At 42.2% G+C, this 8,070-nt stretch overlaps 2 protein-coding genes across 2 annotated transcripts; one reads left to right on the top strand and one right to left on the bottom strand.

Annotated features, from left to right (window-relative positions):
* Positions 1-766: 766 nt before the first annotated feature.
* Positions 767-5,562, top strand: pter (phosphotriesterase related). The gene is made up of 5 exons (XM_044219959.1): positions 767-862; positions 1,315-1,772; positions 2,143-2,408; positions 3,453-3,593; positions 4,062-5,562. Exons 2-5 carry the CDS (start codon positions 1,341-1,343, stop codon positions 4,270-4,272), a joined length of 1,050 nt encoding a protein of 349 aa, XP_044075894.1. The 5' UTR covers positions 767-862; positions 1,315-1,340; the 3' UTR covers positions 4,273-5,562.
* On the bottom strand, positions 5,150-7,794 carry c1ql3b (complement component 1, q subcomponent-like 3b). Its single transcript, XM_044219960.1, has 2 exons — positions 6,516-7,794; positions 5,150-6,169 (listed from the first exon to the last, which is right to left on the bottom strand). The coding sequence occupies exons 1-2, from the start codon at positions 7,125-7,127 to the stop codon at positions 5,990-5,992; spliced, it is 792 nt and encodes a 263-aa protein (XP_044075895.1). The 5' UTR covers positions 7,128-7,794; the 3' UTR covers positions 5,150-5,989.
* Between the last annotated feature and the right edge of the window lie 276 nt (positions 7,795-8,070).

Genomic DNA, 8,070 nt, shown 5'->3' with positions numbered 1-8,070 from the left:
ATCAGTGCGATGGTGACTGTTCATGGGGCAGTTCCTGCAACAGCAGACCAAATGCTGCTGTGGAGACCATCTGCTGAGTGACGAGCACAGAAACAGGAAGAGCCTCTCACGCTCTCACGCTCTGCACCATCTTCACATGTTCTCCAAAACTATGATATCAACCCATTTTTAAATGACAGCTGATTACAGTTATATGCATGTAATTGAATTTGTGTAATAAAACTTGATTTGTGCCTACACGCCTGAAATTTGTCTCCCTTCATAAAAGGTTTATTAGTTGCAACCAATTCCTTTATAAATGGTTATTTAGTCATTTATGTAATTGTTTCATAGACCAGTTATAAGTCATTAATAATAACAATTTTGGGATTACCAGGGGGTATCTGATGTTTATCCACCTCTAAATGTGTTCTTATTAATGGCTTTTAACTAATCAATGAAGTATTAGTAAATAATTTATCAATCACTAATAAAAAATTAAGTTACAACTTAAAAAGCCTTCGTAATGGGTTACTTTTTAGAGAGTGGTACCCGCTTTTTATTCATGTATTTTTTTATATGTTGTCATATGTTAAATTAAACTTTGTAAATATTAAAATAACAATAAAGACTGAAGGTTCCAGGTCCATACTTAATCTTCAGATAATTTTTGTTTTTGTCTGCCAAAACGACTATTAATTAATGGAAAAAAACATGCATAAGTTCCCAAACAAATATTGAAAAATAAATGTTGATGATTTAACAGAATTGTAGTCTCGTGATTTCTCGCGATACTTCACGTGTCCGCATCTTATCACCGTGAATGGAGAATCGCCTTGATTTTGGCTGGTGGTGGAAGTGGACTGCATTAAGCAGAAACAAGGTCAGCAAACTGTCTTTCAGGACTCTAGATACATTTTCGATTAAAGTTGATGAACTTTAAGTATCCGCTCACCTCGTGCTGCAGCTCTGAGTTTACTGCACGTTGCTTTCGGTTGATTTCAACGAGTTGGCCAATTCTAAAACGTTGCGACTAGCATGTTGCAGCTATTACTGATGTTTTGCAAACCGAGTAAGTAGCTAGTTAGGGACGACATAAACTCAACTTCTAGACAGATTCTAAGGTTAGTTTTAAAAAGGACCAGGCCTTGCACTATGCAGTCCAAAGGTCCCTCTCCTGCATGCAATGTGAAGTCAGCCTGGTCAATGAGTTGTCAGAGCCTCTTTTAGCAAACACTCTCTCCTGTCTGATCTGTAACAATGTTGCACAGACCTGTCAAAACTTCACCACATCTGATATTTTGTCTCATTTATAAATAAGTTGTGTCCTTTCAGGTTGTTGGAAACCCTGAACACCAATCATGTCAGAGATGAGTGGGAAGGTCCAGACTGTCCTGGGTCTGGTGGATCCGGATCAACTGGGCCGCACCATGACCCACGAGCACCTGACCATGAGCTTTGAGTGCTGCTACTTCCCTCCTCCTCCAGGTGACGAGGCCGTGGCGGAGAACCCGTTCCAGATGCAGCACATGCACTGGCTGAGACAAAACCCCTACAGCTGCCACGAGAACCTGCTACTACTGCAGGAGACCGCCGCCGTGCGGGACGAGCTGCTGGCCTACAGGAAGGCCGGCGGGGGCACGATAGTGGAGAACACTACCACGGGCATCGACCGGGACCTGCCCACCCTTAGGCAGCTGGCCAAGGACACTGGTGTCCACGTCGTCGCAGGAGCAGGGTACTATGTGGACTGCACCCACACTGAGGCCACCAAGAGAATGAGTGTGGAGAAGGTGTGGCCCAGTCTGAGAGCGAGCGTAGCCACAGCCACTTTGGCCAAAATCTGGCATACACACTTAATCAGTATGTGTGTGTCTGGAATTTGCCACTGGTGCTGAATGTCTCATCATAAGACAGGAAGAACTGCATCAATTTGTTGTGCGATGTGATATATCACCCATTCTCTCAGCACATTCTGTGTTCATGTGTTTTGACATTATCATTCAAACTTAACATGCTCTGTTCATGTGCATCAAGTCTGTTAAAGGGACAGAACTCAGACATTAGAAAAGAGTTGTTTTAATGCACTACAGTAAAATGTCAGTAGTCTTAATGAGCGATGTTGTCCTGCTTTAACTGACTCTTCATTTCCTGCCCCGTCAGCTCACAGACATCATCGTCAGCGAGGTGCTTCACGGCGCCGACGGCACAGACATCCGCTGTGGTGTGATCGGAGAGATCGGCACCGGCTGGCCCATCACAGAGAGCGAGACGAAGGTGCTGAGGGCCACGGCTCACGCTCAGGCCCAGCTCGGCTGCCCCGTCATCATCCATCCTGGTAGGAATCCTGCTGCTCCGGCTGAAGTCATCCGGATTCTTCAGGAGGCCGGTGGTGACATCGGCAAAATTGTCATGTCACACCTGGACAGGTGAGAAGTCCCTGAAAACAGTTAGTTGAGGGAAATAAAGGGGGTTTCATAATTGTTTTGGCAGTTTAACCAGCCTTTTAGATATCAACTTTATTAGGTGCAATCAAAATCAGGGCGACCTTTCCTATAAGACCCACTACTTCCTGTCCCACTTCCCATCCCTGACATTTATTTTTTTTTACTAAAAAAAACGATTATTCATTTATTTCACCATCTCCCACGTGAATATCTCTAGCTCTGTGTGCACTGGAAGAACAACAACAGAAGTGCAAACGCTCTTAAACTTTGGGGTTTTTTGTGTGTTTTTAGACAGAATCAGGTGCATAATCAGCTAATTTGCACTATCCCCTCATTTGTCTTTTCACTTTCCATTACTGGAAATATTTTCTGAGCTGTGCTTGTTGCATGGAAATCTTGTTTTCCGTAAACAGCAGTGATCAGTGTTCTCTTGCAGCAAGAAACATAACTTTTGAAGTTATAAAAAAAGTATATAAAAAGTTATAAAGTCTCAGTGGAAATCAGTTTAAATTGATAAAAAAAACTTATTTTTTTGAAAATAAGTGAAAACTGAAAATGATTACCCATATCTGTAGATTGGAGTTAAGAGTCAATTATTTAAATATGAAGAACTAGTGTAAAGGTTTATGATATACATTCAGTTTGAGAATGAAAAACAGTTCTTGACTGACAAATGTTTTGCTTTGTCTTATCAGTTCAGATACTAATTTAATCTTTTCACTAAAAACTCAGAAGGACGAAAGAAAGATGGTATTAAATAAGATAGCTTTATCATTCCATAGTTGATCCCAATATTTCTTAGATCTGCTTTTCACAAGAAATGAGTTGAGTCACTGCTGTGTTGGTCGCTGGTACTTTGCGTTCTTAGGAAAGATACAAAAATTGCATTGAATTTTACGTATTTACTCCTACATTAAAATTGAATTAAACTTTTAAACAAACAAGCTGGGAAATGGAATAAACTTTCTCTTTTAAAAGACTGATGTAGTACATTTACTTCATCACCTTTCTGGCCTCTTCCTGCAGGACTATATTTGATGATGGTGAACTGCTTGAGTTTGCGAAGCTGGGGAGTTATCTGGAGTATGATCTGTTTGGAACAGAGATGCTGAACTACCCGTATAACCTGGAGGTGGACATGCCCAGTGACAGCCAGAGAGTGAAGGCGTGAGTAACACTGGTCGGGGTTAAATTGGTCTTTTCTGTGCTGTTTTTGTGATTAGACATGTCAGGAGTGAACACGGGTGTGACCAGATTGTCCACACTGGACATTTTAATACAACCTCAGTGTTCAAATTTGAGATCAGATCTGCTTTTCTTTGAGAGTCCTTATCAGGTGTATATCATTTAGAGCAAAATGCTGCTTTTGTGTTTTACTCCCAGTTGAGAGAAGAGCGTGTCCTCCAGTTTTTTTTAACTCCCTCTACAGCGGAGGCAGGAGTGTGTGTTAACAGAAGTGATGAATGCTGCTCACAATATTCACATTCTGGTCAGATGTTTTTCTGCACATACAAAAGACAAGATTAACAACACAGGAAGACAAAATTGGCAGTTACAGTATGTTCTGTAACTGAAATTGTCAGTTGTGTTATGTTTAAGGCCCCTCGTTTTTCACGTTTCTTTGTTCACGCTCAGCTTGGCGTTCCTTGTGAAGGAGGGCTACGAGGACAAGATAGTGGTTGCACACGACATCCACACCAAGAACCGTCTCACCAAGTACGGCGGCCACGGCTACTCTCACATCCTGAACAACATTGTGCCAAAGATGCTGATGAGGGGCATTTCGCAGAACCAGGTGGATAAGATCCTCATCGACAACCCGAAATGCTGGCTGACCTTCAAATAAAGTAAAAAAGGAGACAAGGGGTGTTTTGATGTAGCGATTATTTTTATCTCCAGATGATGACTGAACACCCCACAATGAATACTTTGAGATCTTTGCAATAATCACAGTCCAAACTAATTTATAAATGTGCTTTTGGAGCCTCAAACCAATGAGCTTACAGTGTTTGTGCATGGATTAATCTTTAATGTCAATGTTAGATTTTTCAGCAAACAGTAGCAAGATGTTTTGCAACTTCATCTTTCCAATGGAAAATAATTTACAGGCTGTTGTTTCATCCAGCTGAAAGAGTTTTTGTAGAGGCCCTCATTAATTAAAACTTGATTTTGTATTTGTGATTATATATTATTCACTTTGTAAGCTAATTATATGAAGGAGCCTTGCAGGATCACAGTGCCTCTCATTAGCCATCTTGTTTTGGTCCCAGTTATGTCACAAAAATAAGCTTTTTCTTGTCTTTAGAAATGTGAATCACAGACTAACATTTTCTTTTCTCTGGAAGTGTATTGTCAGTGATGCTCACAAATATGGTGCTAATTGATTTTTCAATGTCAATGTCAAAGTTGCTTTCTTTGTATTTGTAAGTGACATTTCTGCAAACACGTTTTATGGGATGAAAATAATGAGCGTGCTGGTAATAAGTATGCTGCTCTGCTCTCGACACAATGCGGCTGTGTTAGATGAGTTGTCCTGTTGCCCCTCAGTGGGTGTCTGGGTGTCTATGGGAGGCTGGCTGGCTGGCAGGCCCAGATGAAGGACATGTTCTCCTCTCATCTGGGAACAGGTGGCCTCACAGGGTGACTTCACCACATGATCAATGGCACGATCACCACAGTGCACCGTGAACAACTATGTAACTTTGATTAATCTTCTGAGAGGATTACAAAGTGAGCCAGAGGATTTAATTGTACATGATATTTTACACATTAGCTGACAGTCTTATCTGGAAGGGCTTAACAACCTGCATGCAGATCGATGTCCATCGTGGAACTCGAGGAAACATTTCCGTCAGTGTGACTGTCCAGTTTTGTGATGGTGACTAACCACCAGACCTCCCTCTTGCCCCAACCAGCTGTCGTATTGAGACAAGAAAAATTAGTTACAGTGATCATTTGGTGACAGCGCTTCAGTATGAACATTAGAATGACCCTTTACAGATTTAGTTTCTATAGTTTTTATGCTGCACAGAGTTGAAATGTCATTTTTATAATCATGCATCACTAGTTACATTTTCACTCAAAATGCAACAACTATCAAATATTTTTGAAAAAATAAAGCACACTGGACTAACAACACTGTGAAGATTGGTGATTTTGTGAGTATAATTTTAGCATCTATAATAGAGTCAATACATTGAACTTTCAGTCTACACTCCCAGTATGTGTTACCACAGCAGCTACAGTATGTTTGACATATCAGCAAAAGCTAAACAATTCATTCAGGGTGCAATAGCGACACTAATCAATTTGACGGGTATAATTAAATGCTGTACCCTTACAATTCATTATTATTCTGTAATTACAATGCAGGCTCTTCATTGCAAAGTGCAGTCCGTTTCTTTTTTCGCATGACGTCCTCCACATCTTTCTGGACTCTTTTGCAATATGGAAATGGTGAGCTCTGTCTCTAATAATCCAACTGACATTGAATTGAGCATGAGCAGTGAAGCAAGCTATATGCAGAGCAGATCTTTGCCCCCTCAGCAGATCTTTTCCGTGTTTCAGTCAGCGTACAACATGAAGCCAGAGAAGGTGCTGTACTTGTTGTTGTTGCCCCCATGCGCCTTTCCGCCGTCCAGCTTGATGTAAATCTCGTCCCCGGGCTCGAGGTGTAGGACAACACTGTTGCTGGCGTAGTCGTAGTTCTGGTCGGCATCTTGGGCGATGGCACTGGCTCTCACCTGGAAGGCAAATTTGACATTTCTGTTGATGAAACGTGTCTTTATTTTGAAATCAGAACCGCTGAGAGCTCCATCAATGATGACACACCTGTCATTTTAATTTCAAGCTTAAAACAACCCTCAGACAACTCCACTGTGCGCATTTTGTTGTTTTTAAATGTCCAGGAAATGTTTCTTTGGAGTGTCTTTAGGGACAACTATGCGTAAAGCTTGTGCGTAAAAATGCAACAAGTAAAAATGTGTTAACCAAACGATGTGTTCTTACTGTGTGTTGTAAACAAAGACTAAACAGTAAAGCTAAAACTAATTCAAAGATTGTTACATAATTATATCATGAATCGCCTACCTGGTTGTTCTTACAGAGGTCAGCCCACATGCTTGTTCCATCTCCGCCTCTCATCAGCACATGGTAAACAAAGAAGTAAATCCCCGGTATTGAACAGGTGAATTTCCCTGTAGAGGGGTCATAGTGGTTGCCAAGATTTGTAACAACGTCGTCGAATTTCAACACTTCATATCCCTCATGCTGCTTCTTCAGTCCTGCATAAAACGCAATCTTTGGGACTGTGTTGTAAGTGGCAGCGCTGATGCCACCAGTGGGCCCATTTATTCCGGGTGGACCCGGAGGGCCCGGTGCCCCTCTCTCTCCGGGAGGACCAGCAGGACCAGGTGGCCCGGGCTCGCCACCCGGACCCCTAGGACCCATCCTCCCGACGCGCCCCGGCTCTCCTTGAGGACCTTGGATGAACGTTGGAAGCGACTGAACCAGACGGTTGTCTTTGATCGGGTTGGTTGCCTTGGCCGTGGCCGTGGCCGCTGTCCCGTGAGAGTCGCACACCATTTGACAGGATCCGAGCATCTCGTAGCGGGCAGGAGTCCCGGCGGTGTTCACCATGACCGGGATCAGAACCACCAACAACAGCACCAGCGCCACGCCACAAACACCAGTTGCGATCATCTGCGCTCTGCGGATTCGCTGTGTTCTCCGGATTGGATGGGCTTCCAGCCTGCTTGTGGGCGATATTTTTGCAGAGGGAAAAATTTCACCTGCTCTTGTATTATAATTCAACTTTTGGAGATAAAATAGTCCTTTAAATGTTTATGCGCAAAAGTAACCATCCACAACTTTTACGCGCTGCAGTATCCGTTCAACTGATTCATCTCCACTTTCTCACCGCAAGAAAAACAACAACAAAAGACTTCTTGAGAGGAAACACAATCTGCGTTGTGCGGATATGCAGCATAAAGTCAGCTGCACAAGTTTCTGCCCACCACGGTGCCACAGGAGAGAATGGGCTAGAAATTACCCGTTACATGCTTCTGTGTGTGGAAAGTGAGGGGAGGGGTGGAAGTGATGGATGGGATAGAATCCATGCATTTCTTCAATCAAAAGAGAGAAAGTGAAAGACATACAAACACTGATGCAACTTTGAGGCTCTGAAACGTGACTGCTTTATTTTATGCATTTGTTTGTGTCATTTCAGCAGGGTTTTAACACAGTATGCATTACTTTTTCTATTGATTACTGTCACCTTTACATCCCACAATACCTTATTAGAACTTATCCAAACAGTTCTAAAGGTCTTAAGCATAATTAGGCCCATTAAAGACAAAAAGCTATACTCCTTTGGCACCTGGTCACACCTCAGTGGCTCCCCATGTCCAATTTATCATTTGGAGAAAATCTATAGAGCCACTGAAAGGAAGGAGGGAGTCACTAGGAGCTGGCAGTGAAGGATGACTTCACACAAATATACTGATGAAATCATTCAATGTGGAGGGATTTTTAAGGAAAATAGGGAGAGATCACTTAATTAATTACCAATGGGAATTCACCATCAGCAGCTGTAAGTTAAAAAAAATCAAAATTGTTGGTTGTAATATTGTGATATTAGCCTAAA

This window comes from Siniperca chuatsi, linkage group LG13 (assembly GCF_020085105.1).
Source record: "Siniperca chuatsi isolate FFG_IHB_CAS linkage group LG13, ASM2008510v1, whole genome shotgun sequence".
Taxonomy (NCBI): domain Eukaryota; kingdom Metazoa; phylum Chordata; class Actinopteri; order Centrarchiformes; family Sinipercidae; genus Siniperca; species Siniperca chuatsi.
The sequence above is the reverse complement of the archived record's forward strand: the minus strand, read 5'-3'. Positions and strand labels throughout refer to the sequence as shown.

What these genes read in the sequence shown, in the direction of transcription:
- pter (XM_044219959.1), top strand. Translation starts at nt 1,341, where the DNA reads ATGTCAGAGATGAGTGGGAAGGTCCAGACTGTCCTGGGTCTGGTGGAT. An exon ending in AGAGAATGAGTGTGGAGAAG is followed by an intron (nt 1,773 to 2,142) that starts GTGTGGCCCAGT and finishes CTGCCCCGTCAG; the next exon opens with CTCACAGACATCATCGTCAG. An exon ending in GACAGCCAGAGAGTGAAGGC is followed by an intron (nt 3,594 to 4,061) that starts GTGAGTAACACT and finishes GTTCACGCTCAG; the next exon opens with CTTGGCGTTCCTTGTGAAGG.
- c1ql3b (XM_044219960.1), bottom strand. Translation starts at nt 7,127, where the DNA reads ATGATCGCAACTGGTGTTTGTGGCGTGGCGCTGGTGCTGTTGTTGGTG. An exon ending in ACCTCTGTAAGAACAACCAG is followed by an intron (nt 6,170 to 6,515) that starts GTAGGCGATTCA and finishes TTTGCCTTCCAG; the next exon opens with GTGAGAGCCAGTGCCATCGC.